The sequence below is a fragment of the Agelaius phoeniceus genome, chromosome 18, assembly GCF_051311805.1.
Source record: "Agelaius phoeniceus isolate bAgePho1 chromosome 18, bAgePho1.hap1, whole genome shotgun sequence".
Lineage (NCBI taxonomy): Eukaryota > Metazoa > Chordata > Aves > Passeriformes > Icteridae > Agelaius > Agelaius phoeniceus.
Window position 1 is genome coordinate 12,175,497 of NC_135282.1, and position 16,624 is coordinate 12,192,120.

At 45.1% G+C, this 16,624-nt stretch overlaps 1 protein-coding gene across 1 annotated transcript in view; it reads left to right on the forward strand.

Annotated features, from left to right (window-relative positions):
• FBXW8 (F-box and WD repeat domain containing 8) overlaps nt 1–16,624 on the forward strand; it is a 62,984-nt gene that overhangs the window by 8,677 nt on the left and 37,683 nt on the right. The window contains exons 3-4 of the mRNA XM_054645566.2: nt 1,410–1,574; nt 1,852–1,940. Coding sequence (XP_054501541.2) covers nt 1,410–1,574; nt 1,852–1,940 — 254 coding nt within the window. The remainder of the gene's footprint in view (nt 1–1,409; nt 1,575–1,851; nt 1,941–16,624) is intronic.

Sequence of the window (16,624 nt, forward strand, 5' to 3'; positions counted from 1 at the left end):
GCTCTTTTGGTGTGTCAGCAGAAAGCTGCTTTGGGGTTTTGGGTTTTTTTTTTGTGTGTGTTCTTGGAGCAATAACACAGATATTTATCCTACTTTTAAATCAAATTGAGAGCAAATTCTTAATGGTTTGGATTTGGGATTGCCTCTTTTTGGTGCTTTTGAAGTTGCTGAGTGTGTCCCTCTAGGGACAGGAGGGCTCAGCACTTTGATTCCAGGGTACTGTGTGTTGCTGGAGCAGCCTCAGTGCTGGTTCTGTCATTTCAGGGCTTTATTCTTGCCCTGTGCAGGTCATTTCCTTTGTCAGAGGATGGAGGGGGATTGTCTCCCTCTGCCAGTTTGCACTGAGCTCTCTGGGTGATTCAGAATGTTCATTTTGCTGCTTTTGGATATTCCTATTTGAGCACTGCTTTTCTCTGTAGGTCTCAAACCTTAAAAACACTTGCAGGTTACTCAGATCACCCCTTCTTTCATCATATTAAACATTTTCTATGTGTGTGTCACTATGGAAAAAAATGGCAAATAAATAGAAAGAGATGGTCCTGGGGGAGTTTGTGTCCATGGGAGGCTTGGATTCTTGGCATAATCTGGGGACTGAAATGAACATTAGATGCTTAATTGTAACTTACTAAAAATGATGTCAGTCTCAGAAGGTTCTTTTAATCTTTTTAGAACCAGAGCACAATTGATTGCTGCTTTCACCAGCAGTGGCTTTCATTGGTTACGTCTGGTTTTTTTAAATTAAGAATTACAGAGGAAAAAAAAAAGCTACTTAAGTTGGCTCTTACCTCTTGAATCTTTAATTCTGAGCCCACAATTGATTGTGATGAAGCTGTTCTCTCTGGAATGGGCAGCAACTTGAGGCTGCTTGAAAAACTTAATAATTCATTCCTATTTATGCATACTGTAATACAATAGGTTATAAATCACTAATGTCATACCCCTAATCAGGCATTGTCAGTGGGACTTCAGGGATATGGTGCTGTGATCTGAGAGGGTTTCTTAGCTACAAATATGAAAATATATTCATATTTTTGCTCTAAGCTCACAATTCTCTCTTAATTGTTTTCTTGCTGCTTTTCCTGTCAAAATTTTCCAGTCAGTGATATTTCAGGTTGACAGTGTAGCCACTAAACTGGTGTCTATGTTATGTGGAGTTTTAGTGGAGTATAAACTCAGTTATTTCCTGAACAAACCACAGAAAACAAGCCTTTTGTTAAAAGTCTGGGGTTTTTATACACTCAGGTGTATAAAGACTGAACAAATATATTTATTAAAGTAAGACTTTAATCTTAGTACAAGCCTGTATTAATTTATATCTTTATATTTCAGATACTATTTAATATTTCATATTAAATCTCATTTTTCCTTATCCATTTATGAGAGATCCATATATAAACATTGATTTCTAGGTCAGCAGGACATGGAAAATCCTTGCAGAAGACGAAGTGTTGTGGTACCGGCTGTGCCAGGAGGAGGGATACCTGTTGGACATGAGCATCTCTGACCATTCCTGCTGGAAGCTTGCCCTCAAAAACTGCAGAGCCAGAGAGCACATGCTGAAAACCAACTGGAAGGTCAGAGGGAAATTAAGGAATTGGGGAAAAATTGGAACGGGGAAAAATTTGAATTGGGGAAAAATTGGAATGGGGAAAAATTGGAATGGGGAAAAATGGGAACCTGCTTAGAGCAAGTGGGAGAGGGGACTTGGGGTTGTGTTGTGCAGCTCCTCTTTCCCAGCTGAAAGCTGCTGGGGGGGTTTTCTCTCAGCAGCAGTAGCAAAGCTGGGAGTTTGCCAGCAGCAGGTTTTGGTGGCTAAAGGAATGGGAACACCCAGCCTGTGTCTCTCTGCAGAACCGTGTGGGTGCCGTGAGCCAGCTGCACTACGAGCCCGGCCGCGTCCTGTGCGACGTCCACTGCTGCGACGGCGTGGTCATGGCAGGGTGAGCACGGGGCTGGCACTGCCCACTGCGGCTGCACAGGGTCTGCAGTGCCCACTGTGGCTGCACAGGGTCTGCACTGCCCACTGCACCTTCCATAGAGTCTGCAGTGCCCACTGTGGCTGCACAGGGTCTGCAGTGCCCACTGTGGCTGCACAGGGTCTGCAGTGCCCACTGCACCTTCCATAGAGTCTGCAGTGCCCACTGTGGCTGCACAGGGTCTGCAGTGCCCACTGTGGCTGCACAGGGTCTGCAGTGCCCACTGCACCTTCCATAGAGTGTACACTGCCCACTGCACCTTCCATAGAAACTGCAGTGCCCACTGTGGCTGCACAGGGTCTGCAGTGCCCACTGCACCTTCCATAGAGTGTGCACTGCCCACTGCGGCTGCACAGGGTCTGCACTGCCCACTGTGGCTGCACAGGGTCTGCAGTGCCCACTGCACCTTCCATAGAGTGTGCACTGCCCACTGCAGCTGCACAGGGTCTGCAGTGCCCACTGTGGCTGCACAGGGTCTGCAGTGCCCACTGCGGCTGCACAGGGTCTGCAGTGCCCACTGTGGCTGCACAGGGTCTGCAGTGCCCACTGCACCTTCCATAGAGTCTGCACTGCCCACTGCACCTTCCATAGAGTCTGCAGTGCCCACTGTGGCTGCACAGGGTCTGCAGTGCCCACTGTGGCTGCACAGGGTCTGCAGTGCCCACTGCACCTTCCATAGTGTACACTGCCCACTGCACCTTCCATAGAAACTGCACTGCCCACTGTGGCTGCACAGGGTCTGCAGTGCCCACTGTGGCTGCACAGGGTCTGCAGTGTCCACTGCACCTTCCATAGAGTGTACACTGCCCACTGCACCTTCCATAGGTGTGTAATGCCCACTGCACCTTCCATAGAGTGTGCACTGCCCACTGCACCTTCCATAGAGTGTGCACTGCCCACTGCACCTTCCATAGAGTGTGCACTGCCCACTGTGGCTGCACAGGGTCTGCAGTGCCCACTGCACCTTCCATAGACTGTGTAATGCCCACTGTGGCTGCACAGGGTCTGCACTGCACCTTCCATAGAATGTGTAATGCCCACTGCACTTTCCACAGAGTGTGTAATGCCCACTGCACCTTCCATAGAGTGTGTAATGCCCACTGCATTTTCCATAGAAACTGCACTGCCCACTGTAGCTGCACAGGGTCTGCAGTGCCCACTGCACCTTCCATAGAGTGTGCACTGCCCACTGCACCTTCCATAGAGTGTGCACTGACCACTGTGGCTGCACAGGGTCTGCAGTGCCCACTGCACCTTCCATAGAGTGTGTAATGCCTACTGCACCTTTTATAGTGGGTAATGTTCACTCCACCTTCTGTAGGGTGTGTAATGCCCACTTCATCCTCTGTAGAGTGTGTAATCCCCACTCCACCTTCTATAGTGTAATGTCCAGTCCACCTTCTATAGAGGGTGTAATGTCCATTCCATCTTATAGAGTGTGTAATGTCCAGTCCACTCTTATAGAGTGTGTAATGCTCCCTCCACCCTCTGTAGAGTGTGTAGTGTCCACTCCATCCTCTGTAGAGTGTGTAGTGTCCACTCCATCCTCTGTAGAGTGTGTAATGTCCAGTCCACCCTCTGTAGAGTGTGTAATGCCCACTCCACCTTTTACAGAGTGTAATGTTCACTCCATGTGTTACAGAATGTGTAATGTCCATTGCACCTGCAACAGTGTGTAGTGCCTACTCCATCGTTACCAGAATGTGTAATGCCCACTCCACCTTTTGTGGAGTGTGTAATGTTCACTCCATGTTTACCAGAGTGTGTAATGCCCACTTCATTTTTTGTACTGTGTGTAATTCCCACTCTACCTTTACCAGGCTGTGTAATGCCCACTCCACCTTCTATAGAAAGTGTAATGCTCATTTTATCTTCACCAGAGTGTGTAATGCTCACTCCACCTTTAACAGAGTGTGTAAAGCTTGCTCCATCCTTACCAGGCTGTGTAATGCCCACTCCATCTTTACCAGTCTGTGGAGGGCTCACTGCACCTTTGCCATCTGAAATCTCAGGTGCTTCCTTTAATAAATTCAAAAGCAGCACCTGTTTGTTGCTTAATTAATTAACCTTAATTCTGTTAAGAATGGATTCACCTGCAGTTCCTGAGACAGGCTGTCTTTTAGTGACTGATGAGGATGTTTATCTACAATTTACCTCAGCAGTTCAAATTTTTATGGAACTGTTCAAAAGTTATCTCATGTACAAGTAGTCCCTGTAAAAACTCAGGTACTTTCTGATGAACTCCATCTATTGTTTTGCTGTGGAAGCACCCAGAATGTATTAAACATTTTACACATCTACTGAAAAAAATCCCCCTTTTTAATGTTTTTTCATAAAAATCTCTTAATCACAAGGGTATCTTGTCACAGCACAAAAATAACTTAGAAGGATTGTTACTTTGGTCCATTCTTACTTAAAAGACAACGTGGGAGGAAAATAACCCACTCAGAATAGATAAACTTCTCTTTTCCTAATATAGAAGTTTGCTGGACCTTGGTTTAGTGTTACCTATTCATGTAGTTTATACTCTTAAATATAATTTTAAGAGTCTCACAAATTTTTCGAAGAGGTTCCAGTGATTCTCCCAGGAAGTGTGAGGCTTTACTGTGTTCTGTTTGAATTTCACAGGTTCAGTAATTAGTAACCCTCCAGAAATGACATGAGTAAATAAGAATTATGATATAAATACAATTATTACATTGCCCTTGACATACCAGAGTTCAATGTTTAATGGTAGCACTTCATGTTAATGGTGTGGGAATGGGAAAACTGCTTCTAAAATACTTCAAAATTCTTATAATTTTTTGATTATAAGAAAGATGCCTGGAAAACTCTAATTAGTGGAAATGGTTTTGAATGCTCTTGGGCAGCTGAGAGCAGGACTCTAAACTTTCAGACAGCAAACCCAGTTGTCTCCATGCTGCTGCCAAAACCTCCTGCTCTTCTTTTCTTTCATTTTCTCTTTTGTATTTATATCCAAACATGCAGTAGATAGGAGTTATGCAGATTAAATTACATTTCTGAAGTATTAATAAGCAAAGGTTATGAATCCTGCATATTAAACTCCAATAGTCCATATTTTGGCTTGGTGTATCAGAGAAGTTGGGTCCTGACAGTTGCACATACTTTTCATTATTGGTTCTCCAGTTCCTCCAGTATCTCCTGATTCTCTTGGTGAATTTACATCAGGGGTGTGGTACAATTAAATAATTCAGATTCCTGAAAATAGGTGAGCAGGTAAGAGACCACTGAGGGAAATTTGGATGTGTGTATCCTTTAGAAAAAATGATGTTCACTTAAATGACTTCCCAGTAATTTCTCTAAAAAATGAATGATCTCTTTATGAAGCTGTGAGCATGTGTTTGATGAAACAACATGAGGAAAATAGAATTCAGCTGTTTGAATTTACCTGGTTAGTAAATGAAGGGTTTAGAGTATTAGAACACAAAAATTATGTTATGTCCTTTGCTGTTTACTGCTTGTCCTTCACTCTGCTTGGTCTCTTAAGTTGGTAAATGATAAATATCAAACAAGGGAGACTTCAAGTTATAACTAAAACTTCAGAGGGTGTCAGCAAATTGTGCAGAGAAATACTTTATGTGCATTTGGTAAGTATTTAAGATACCAAGGAATTTGTTGGGGTTTTGTTGTTTGCTGTGTTTTTATTTTTTAAATCCAACCATAACCCTCCCCTGTCTCACCCAGCTTATAAAATTGAACTTAATGGCATTGTGCTTTCAAATTTGTCATAAAAGTGTAATGAATCTGGTGATCAATAGCAAACTGTTGTGTTCTTTCAGTGCTGAAGAAGTAATTTAATAGCTGAGGTTTACAAAGTCAATTCTCCTCTCAGTATAAATATCAATTATCTGTTACATTTAATGATTCTCTCTCCTGTTTCACAAACACTGTGCTCAGCTTTGCATGGGAATAATCAGTGATTACAGAGGGACCTGAGTGTCTGAATGTGTGAGTTTGCAAGGCCTGGTGCTGCTAATCCAGAATTGTGGGGCATTTACCAAGGATTTTCTATTCAGAATATTTTCTATTCCAAATATTTTCTATTTCTGCTCAGGGCTGCTCAGTTTTTAGCAGGTTTTTTGATCATAATTCCCTCAGCCACTCCTGGTGCTCCAGCCCCTTCCCTGGGCATGCTCCAGCCCCTCCAGCTCCTTTTTGTCCTGAGGGGCCCAGAACTGGGCAGAGGATTGGAGGTGCCCCAGGAGTGCCCAGTGCTGTGCCCTGGGACAGCCCAGGTGCCCTTGCACACCTGGGCACACCTGGGCACACCTGGGCACACCTGGGCTGGTTGGTGACCAGCTGCTGTCACCAGCACCCCCAGAGCTTTGTCCACCTTGTGCAGCCTCCAGCATTCCCTGGGGTGGTGGTGGCCCAGGGTAGGACCCTGCACTTGGCCCTGCTGATGTTCTGTGCCAGAACTTTGCCTGGCACTGAGGTCAGGCTGACAGGGCAGTGAAATAAATAGGGCAGGAGATCTTTCTCCTTTTTAATGCCTTTGTTAAAAATCAGCTCGGGTGGGGAGAACCGACGGGGTGCGCTCACGCCACCGCTGCTCCCAGGAATGGCACGGAGGAGGAGGAGGAAGAGTGCAGCTTCATCCACTGGTCTGCAGGCAGAGCTGGGGCTTCCACCCTCACAAGAGCATCAGGAGATTCCCAGTTTTTCAGTTTGACATTCGAGGTCCTTTGTCCAGCTGACATCTTTTTAGGTTAGGGTGAGGGGTAAAAAGGGTCTTACCAGATACTGGATTCTGTTCCTCATGACTAGACATCACTTTGATCTGTCAATACTGTGTTGGCTCGTTGTTTTTAGGGGTTTTTGGCTAGATTTGGTGAGGGGCTTCTTCATTTGCATGCCAGCTCTGATGTCCCCTCTTCTTCACTATCTGGCTGCCATCCTCCAGGAAGCAACAGGGTGCCACTGACAAGGATTCCCAGCCATCAACAACAGGTAATTTGTCACAGACATCTTTTATGAAAAATCCTTTCCTTAGGATTTTTCCTCCTGAGAAGCTGAGAGGCCTCAGGAACAAAATGTAACCAATGGTTATCTGCTGCTGTGGAATGCAACAGATGCATCTGGGATTGGTCTCATGTGGTTGTTTCTAGTTAATGGCCAATCACAGTCAGCTGGCTCAGACTCTCTGTCCAAGCCACAAGCCTTTGTTATCATTCTTTCTTTTTCTATTCTTAGCTAGCCTTCTGATGAAAACCTTTCTTCTATAATTTTAGTATAGTTTAAATATAATATATATCATAAAATAATAAATCAAGCTTTCTGAAATATGGAGTCAGATCCTCGTCTCTTCCCTCATCCTGAGACCCCTGTGGTCACAGTAGTTAACGAAAAGGACAGGTGATTACAGCAACAAACAGCTGGAACTCCACCCTGGCAGCAACTGGCCCAACCTGTGAACTCTGCAACCTTTTAAAAAAATGGCAAATTTTCTACTCATAACAGGCAGCATTTCCCTGGATCCTCCTTCCAGCCCAGCTCCTAGATGGGCATCACTGAGCTCAGCTCACTGATTGCCCCTGGGAAAGGAGCGTCCGTGGCCTCCTCCCTGCTGGGAAGGGTGGGAAGTGTTGGGGTGAGCTCTGCCCCCCTCCCTCAGCAGCCTGGGGTGGGTCCCAAGGGCTGCAGCAGGATTCCAACCATTTCCCCTTGAATCGTGGGCCTTCATTCTGCTCCCTGCCCCTGTTTTCCAGCCTGGGTACCCTGAGGACAGGGCCTTAATTCCCTCAGCCTTTTTCTCATCTTTTGTCACTGTTTCTCCCTGATCCAATAAAAATGGAGATTCTCCTTAGCAGTCCTTTTGTTGCTGATGTATTTATAGAAACATCTTTAACTCTTTTTCTGGTAGCAGCAAGATGAAGTTCTAGTTGGGCTGAGAGGAGTTCTGGTTGGAGAGAGCAGGAATGCTGAGGTTGGTTGGTTTGGGAATCTTGGAGCAAGCCTGGAATCACTGATTGATTTAAACCTGTGCTGTGCTAGGTGTGATCTTGTCATCTTCACTGCCCTGCTTCAAACTCCACTGCAGAGTGGAACAATTTTTATTTTACTTGCTGTAGAGCTTTTTAACCTTTCTGAAAGGGAATTTATACAGGTTGTGGGCAGAGTGACTTAAACCAGCAGCTGTGATTTATAGAGGCACAGTTTGAGCTGGTTCAAGAGCAGCTCTTTATTAATCTGTGAAGGAAGCAAAGGCACAGAAATACCCAGAGAAACGCTCCTACTCCATGCACTCTCCCTTGTCCCCACGCTGCTGGCCAGGCTGAGGCCAGGAGATGGCAGAATTTCAGGGATTGATTGAGTGCAACCTGAGCTGGGAGCGGAGGTGGCAGCGAGCAGCTCCCCTTTGTGCTGCCTGACATCAGATAATTCAATCTGGCCTGCACGCAGAGCTTCTTGTGTTTGTCATTAAAATTTCATCCCGGTGGTTACCAGGCTTGTTTTCTGGGTCAGCCCCTGACTCCCTTTTCATTTGAGCCAGTGGTGTTTGTGGTTACCTCACTCCCAATCAATGCTGGATTTGCCAGCCTTTCTACAGTTACACGTCTCGAAGGATCTTCTCTAAAGGGATGATGTTCTCCCCCTCGTCCCCCATTCAAATGGAGTTTCAGCCCTAAGTCAGAGCTTACTTAAAGCAATTATATAGCTGCTTGCTTGGCTTTTAGAAATTCCTGCTGGTGATGAGGCTCCCTGTGCCTAATGCTGTCATTTACTGTGCAGAATGCCTGCATTGCTTCACTTTCTCTTACTAAAATCTGGATTTATATGGGGCTTTTTTAAGCAAATGCTAGTTCAGACAGTAAAATTGCTACTTTTTTGCTCCCTTTTTTTCTTTTGCTCCCTTTTTCTCAGAGGTTGGGTCTTCCTGGGCAGTGTGATCTCAGAACATGCATGTGGTCCTTGTTTGACCTTGTCATTCCAGAGGATCCCATGGCACATCCTGAGACTGTTGCTCCTGACTGGCTCTGAAATCCTCACCTGTGGCTGTTCTTGAGCCCTGGGGTCAGCTTGCCTTGTGCTGCTGGTGCTGTCTCACCTCACAGCTCACCCCTAAAGCCACACCAGGCAGGCTTTGAGGGGGATGTGTTAATTTTTTAATGCCTGCAGAAAAAGCACTGTGGCTTCACTGCTGCTGGTGATGGCTCTGAAAATAAAACAAAAGAGTCAGACCAGAGTCAGAGCACCCTTCCCAAGACCCAGAGCTATAAAAAGTATAATCTTTTTCTTTCTTTTTTCTTCAGTTTTTCATGACTCAGTGGTGGCCTGGTAGTGAAGAGCTTGGCCACAAACTGATTTAGCAGATGCTGTGAGGAGTCCCTGCACCTCTTACAGACTGGGAAATCAGCCCTGGCTTCTCTTGACATTTTAATTTCAGATGTTTTCCTCCTTCCCCCCTAAGTACTGCCAGCTTTCCTTGAGATTTGAGGAGTTAGGACTGGTGAGATTGATCTGCTGATTGCCTTGATAAACCAACAGATTCACATTTCTCCCTTTTCAGGGTGGGGCACACCTGGCACAGGTGATGTTTCCCCAAGTGATGCTTGATAAAGGCCATGAGGAGCTAAGGAAGAGCTTCCTAAATATCCTGTGTGGTTTATATGGGGAATCTGGACATTTATTTCTCATGCTGACATCCTAAATGCTGAAATAATTTTCTACAGTTGTCTTCATTATGGGAGCACTCACAAACAATTTGGGCCTTTCAGTTTAACTCATTTTGAGCAACATCTCCACACAAGTAGCTGCTCCTTTATGGTGAGTTCCTTTGTTCTCTTCCATCACCTTGCACTCTACTTTGCTCCTGCTCAAAGGTGACCTGCAAATGACTTTTTAGAAGCTGGGCTTGCCACTCTCTTTAGTTTCATAATGATGTGTGAAACTAGCCCGAAAGGCTTGAAAAAGCTTTCCTGCACTTTTTAAAACTTCATGTCAACTCTCATCTAATTTGGATTTTTTGCTATAGGGCTTGTGGGTTATTCTCAAGGTATTTATTATTAGCTCTTGCATCTTAATTCAGTGTGCAGACCTGAGGAAACCAAAATATTAATTAGTAATGAAAATGAATCAAAGTTAACAAACTGAAGACTTCCAACAGCCTGAATAAACCCCTGCCTTGTTTAATTGCCTAAATTTCACTTCTATGATGCCACAACTTTGGTAGTTTCTCCTTCCCCTCTAAGTGACTGCGAGCCAAGATGTCAAACAAAGCAGAAGGTGAAAATAATTGGTTTTTTCTTCAACCTTCCCCAGACCTTTTGTGCTCTCTTCACTCACTCTCATCATTGTTAAGGAGCAGTGTCAGGGCTCCTCTTTTCACCCTGAGCAGGGGAATGACATCATGAGTTCAGAGGGCTCAGGTGACAGATGAGCAGGGCCTTAGGTGAGGTGGTGTTAGTGACAGCCAGGCTGCCTTTTCTGCCAGCTCCTGAAAAAAACCTTTCAGCTGGAACCCAGGGTGGCCTTGGGTTGTTGGGTGTTGGAGGATTTACCTGCACTGCACCCATCATCAGCTCATGGCACCCATAGGGGAAAGCAGCTGAAGGCTCTTGGTGACAGAGCAAACAGGATGGGATCACTGTTGTATTAAACAGGAAGGGAGTTTTGAGTTGGTTTGGGGTTTTGTCACTCCCAACTGCCTATGAAGCCTGATCTGACTCTCTGGAAGCTGCTTTTCCAGCCTGCCTGGAGCTCTTGGTTTGCCTCTGGGTTTTGCAGGCACAGCAGTAATTTTGAGCTTGTAAATCCTGGATTTCTACTAAGGCCAGACAAACCCATCCTTCTTTCTACTCAACTTCTTGAAGATTTCATTTTTACTCTTTGGGCTGTCACCATCAGTGCCTGGAGCTCAGGTGCTGCCCCTCCTCTCTGCTGCTTGCAGCATGTTGCAGTTTGTGTTCCTTGCAGAGCAAACAGATCGATTTCCAGCATCCTCCAGTGCTGTTTTCTCACCTCTGTCTGCAACTGGAGCCACTGTTTTATCTGTGCTTTGTCCTTTGTGACATGATAGGGCTGATGGAGCAGAGCCTTCCCAAATTGCATCATAATGCCTCCTGAATTCTTATGGAAAAGATAAGATTTTTTTTTTCTCCTGTACCCACAGTAATTTGTTTCCTTGGTAGAGCAGCTGCTTTAATTAATGGGCCTGGGCTGATGCAAGCCACTGGAACCTTGAGCGAGGGGATGGGAGATTTTTTTGCCTTAAAAATCAAATTACTAGAAACAGTGTGGCTTTTTCTAATTGCTGCTTTTATAAATGTTCATTAAAATGTTTTCCTTACAGTACAACCCTTTGGCTTGTTTCTGTTCCCTTGGTATGACATTTGCATGCACTTAATATAGAAGGTGAGGCAGAAGCAGTGAGGATGGTGAAATGTTAATTTTGTTACAGATAACAGTGCTGAGCTTCAGAACCACACACTCCAGCAGCTTAACCCACTTTTTGGAGGGATAATTTCCTAAATAAAGCCCTAAAAAGGAAGGTAGAAGCTCTCTGCAGCTCCATATTTGTTAGGGGTCCACAGATGGGCGTGGGTTGGTAAATTGGAAAGTTGGGTTCCCAGCAGAAGAGTTTGGGAACTGATCATGAGGATGCTCAGAATGGATTTCCTACATGCTAAATCTGAAAGTGCTTCCAGATCCATTTTGGGACACATTAGTCACATTTTTCATGGCTGCACTCATATATCAAGCAACCCAAAAGTACATTTGGATGAAATCAGGGAGATTAATTTTCTACTCTGCATTCTTCTAGCAGCATTAGGATTGTTTCAGACTCTGGTTTTGGTTTACCCCCATCTGTTTTGCCTAGTGTTTTATGGTGTAGCTTTCTGCTATGTAATTGAAAATTTTCTCTTCCCTGTTCCATTTGTGTTTTATTTTTGGCCATTGTGTTCTATTTATATTCCTTTCTGCCATGTCAAGTAGCTCTTTTCTGCTACTATTAGTTTTTCCTGCATCCCTTCCTTAAGGAATCTTTCAGCCAAGCTACCTCTTGGTTAGAGATGTCAAAATCAATGGACCCAAATACCTGGGAATGAGAATGCAGGGGAGAATGGGGAACTTTTACCTTTTCCAGTCTTTGAGGCTCCTCACCCTGTAGTAGATGTTTCTGAGCAGTCCCTCACTCATCCCTCACTTCAGAGGAGTACAAAGAAGGTGCTAGAATCCCTTGAATTCCAGTGTTTTTCATTGTGATTGAGGTACCTCCCAACATGCCATGGTTGTGATCAGGAGGTGTTTTGAAATTGGACATTGAGTTGTCACTGTCTCACTTGAGCTTGGGAGAGAAGATGGAGCTCAGGGTCATTTTGAACCAATTTGAAAGTGTTTGGGCTTGAGTTTGCATCTTTAATTGGGCCTTATTCTTGAGCCTGCTGAGGGGGGCACTGGCTGATACCTTAATTAGACACAGGAAGGACTGGAGAGTTGCTTTTGGTGGAATAAGGATGAAAGCTCTGAGGTGCTTGTTGGAGCAAGACAATGCAAAATACTCATTATTTTACTTGCTTATCAACAGGCATCTGCTTAAACAGAGACTGTTACTGCAGCAAAATTCCTACTGACTTCAATAAAATGCACTGACATTGTAAGGACTTCATAATAAGATCTTTTGAGTATTAACAGATGGTCACTGACTGCCTGAAACAAAGTTGTTGGGGTTTTTTTTTTTGGTTTGTTGATCACCGCAGGTATCTGGAATCTGAACAGACTTTGCCTTCTGGAAATCAGACCTGACTGTGAAACAAAGGGGGTTCTTTCTCCTTCCTTTTCCTTGCTACAGACTCTTTAGAGAAAATATGGAAAATGTAAGCTGGTTTCTGGTGGGTTTTATCAGAAGTATTTGATGACCAGCCCAGTTTGGTGCAGCAAGCCTTGCCCTGGAGGGCTGTGCTCGAGGCAGCACCAAAAGTGAGTGGCACCAGCATCCTGTCTGAACAGAAACCCAGCAAGGGCCCTGTTGACCCTGTGCTTTGAAGTGAAATTCTGCAGTGCCAGCAGTACCCCAGCCATGAAGGAGAGCAGTTTGTCTTTGCTGCTGCCATGGACTGAATGAGCAGAGTCTCAAATGTTTGGAAAATGTTCCTGTTAACAGTTTTTCTTTTGTGTATTTGTCAGTTTATATATTAGTTGCAGTTGTACTTTGCACAAACACTAATTAGACAGCCATCAACACTCAGGGCCAAAGCCTTACTAACAATGCAACTGTGATAGCAGTGTCTTAATTGGTTGAGTATAATTGTCATTAGGCAACCATAAAGACATCTGGGGCTCTGGAGAGGGATCAGCCTCCCCCTCCTCCTCTTCCCCAAATTTGTTCTGGCTATTGCTATCCAGCACAGTGGAGCTTTTTCAGATGAGACTCTGTGTTTTGACCAGTTTCCTGATGTTTTTCTCCTTATGAAATCGTCTGCCTCTTCAGCACCACTTCATTAGAGCTGTGCCAGCCTCCAGCTCTGCTTCCTCCCACATGTGCTCTGCACTCCACCACCTGCTTCCCAGACATTCATCGTGGGGCAGCAGCAGCTTTTAACCCCAGCTCCTTCTGCTTTCACTCATGTGGGAGAGCATGAGCAAAATGTTCTTCTCATTACTGCCACTAAAAAGTAGTCACGATGCTTTTGGTTAGTGAGTAGGTATTTTTATTGTATATTAATTTAATTTTCTCCATGTTTTCTATGCCATATGCATTCTAGCTATTGTTGCCTTATTTCAGCAAGGTTTTGATGCATCTTTGTAAAGCTTAAGCTGAATATCCAGGCTAATTTTTACATCTAGATCCATATCTGGCCAGAATTACAGAATGGGCTTGTTGAGAAGTATATTTAGAAAAATACAGCTTGTCTCTTCTCTGCTGCTGCTTCTCATGTGTCTATACTGAAATATTCCAAAGGGCAAAGTGGAATGTGAGTCCATCAAAGAAGCTGAGTTATTTGTGTGGAGAGGCTCTGTTGAACATCAGAGAAGGAAAAATGTGTCTGTGAGTAGAGAGAGCTGGGAGCCAGGTGTGGTGTGGTGGAAGGACTCGGGGAAGGGCTATCAGGAGAGGGGAAAATTTGCCTTGTGAGCAACAGGCTTCTTGTTGCTCCCTGTTGTGCTCAGGAGAGCAAGACTTTGGACAGCCTTTCTAAATGAAATGAAGCAGGTGAGGTCTGTAATGAGGGTTGGTTTAGGGTTTGGGGTTGGATTGTTGAGTGTGCTCAGTGGTGTCAGCTGTTGGAGGATTTACCTGCACTGCACTCATCAGCTCATGGCACCCATCAGGGAAAGCAGCAGCAGCTGAAGGCTTGTGGTGTCAGAGCAAACAGGATGGGATCATTGCTGTATTAGACAGGAAGGGAGTTTGGAGTTGGTTTAGGTTTTATTTTCACTCCAACAGGAAGCTGAGTGGGCATTTCATTGCCATCTTGGTAGAAAATTCAGTAACTGAGAGGGTTTGGAGTGCTGGGCTTGTTCTTGGGCAGGACTTGGACCTGGGGTTATTTCATTGAGTGATCCAAATGAAATTTTCAGGGCAAAATGTGAAAGTTGTGGTGAGGAATGAATAGAAATCTTGAAATTATCTAGAAACAGTGCAGTGTGTTCCTCTCTCCAGCCAGTTCTGTTGATAGGGCAGATTTGCCAATTATCTGCAATAAAGCAGCCTTTTTATTTTTTTTACAGCAAGGCAGTGCTTTAATAGTTTAAAAGCCTTTTGTTGTGGTTACAAATTGAAAGTGTGGTGCTCTTTACAACAGCATTAAATTTTTTTTTTTCTTTCTGAATTGGATTCATCTGTGTTGGAAATCTTTCCAGTTCAGTCCTGGTGCAGGCCCAGTGCTCCCTGGAAATGGGCAGAGCTGGTTTCTATCTCCCATCTCCCCAGGCTGCTTCCCTGCCCAGACCTGCAGCTCCACTCATGATCCCAGCACGTTCTTGTGGAACATCTCTCCCAATCCTTCAGCTCTGCTGGGTGGAACTGCCCTGGGAAGGATGGGCATGGTGAGAAATGGGGGAGGAGGGTACAGGAAGCCTTGGGAACCTTCCTGAGGAACTTTTCCTGTGCTGGCACTGCTGGGATTTCTGGACAGCCATGGGGGAGCTTTGGTGGATTCTTGCAGGGTTCTCCTGGCACGTGGAGTCTCCTGCTCTGTGTCACTGGAGGAGCACAGGATGCTCTCAGGGATTGCTGGGCAGTGTCAGAGCCCTCTGGGGACAAACCTTGGTGTCCTGCAGGTCCTGGCAGGGGCTGTGCCTCTATGGCACAGGAATGGGAGTCTCCAGCATGAGCTGATCCACCAGGGAGTGGAGGAGGAAGAGGAGGAGGAGGCTGCAGGGTGGGCTGGTGCAGGCCCTGCCAAGCAGGTCCCAGCACAAGCACATCAGAATTTATTTCATCATCAACTTGATTTCAAACCAATGGCCAGAAATGTTTGGTGGTGCTTGGCTCAGAGGTGGTTCAGGTGGTTCTTCATGAGCAAAGAATGGTTCAAGCTAAATTTTGACTTGATTGAATTCTGAGATAAAATTAATTTAAGGATTTACTGTGGTGCTGTGATGTTGGATCTTTAATTCCAGGATTGCAGTCAATGCATTGTTATTTTTTGGTGGATCCCTTGTGTTCCAAGCTGTGTAGGGAAACCAGATGCAGGTGCCCTGAGAATTATCCAGCCCTGGGTCTCTCCTCTTCTGCTGCCATTTTCTCCTTCTCTCATTCTTTGTTTTTACATCTCCAGCCTGGACTGTGTGAGAGCTACACTAGGAGGAGATGCTGTTCTTCCTTGTTTATTTAGAGATTAAAACAAATACTCTGTCACTGAGTTCTGTCCAGTCTACCAGTGTTCTATGTCTCCCCTGGAACTCACTTTTCAGTGACAAGAGAATTTTGGCTTCCCTTGGGAGGAATCTGCTGCTCTTGGCAGTCAGGAGAAGCTCAAAAACACGACCCCAACCAACCCTAGCGTAAGGAAACAAAAATCACTTCAAAATTAAAATGCTTCCAAAACATTGAGTGCCTCTTGTTGAAGGGGCCTGCAGCAGATCTGAGTAATCACCTGTCCTGTTGTGGTTTATATCCAGATTTGGAAGCAAAATGAGCCCTTTGCAGTTTTGCAAACTGAGGAGATTTGTTGTGATCTGATCTGTGGTCTGTGTCCAATCCAACGTGAAACATTTTGCTTTGGGGAAGTTTCTTTCTTGGCATGTTGTTGTTAGATTGTGCTGCTGTAAATTGGAAATGAAAGCAGGATTCAGAGGGGTTTGGGCCTTGTTTGCAGAGGGAGGGAAAGGGAGAAGTCCCACCTTGTTCTCATTTCCTGGTGCTCCCCTGTAAGGCACAGCAGAGGAGGCAGGTGACAAGGACAGGCTTCCCTCTCTTCCTGATCAATTCATGTGCATCTCTCTCTGCCTGACAGATTTCACCACCCCCCTGGGCACTTTAATTGCTTCTGTAAATTGGAGCCTTTTCTCCAGGAGATGGGGAGGGATCTGTTCCCAGTTCCAGGAGCCCTGGACATGGCACTGCCCAGAGAATGGGAAACCTGAGTGCAACTTCCACATCTCCTAAACCTTCCTTTCCTTCTTTTTCTTGTAATTAACTGGTTTTTTCCTCATAAGCACAGCTAGATTCCCAACCACCA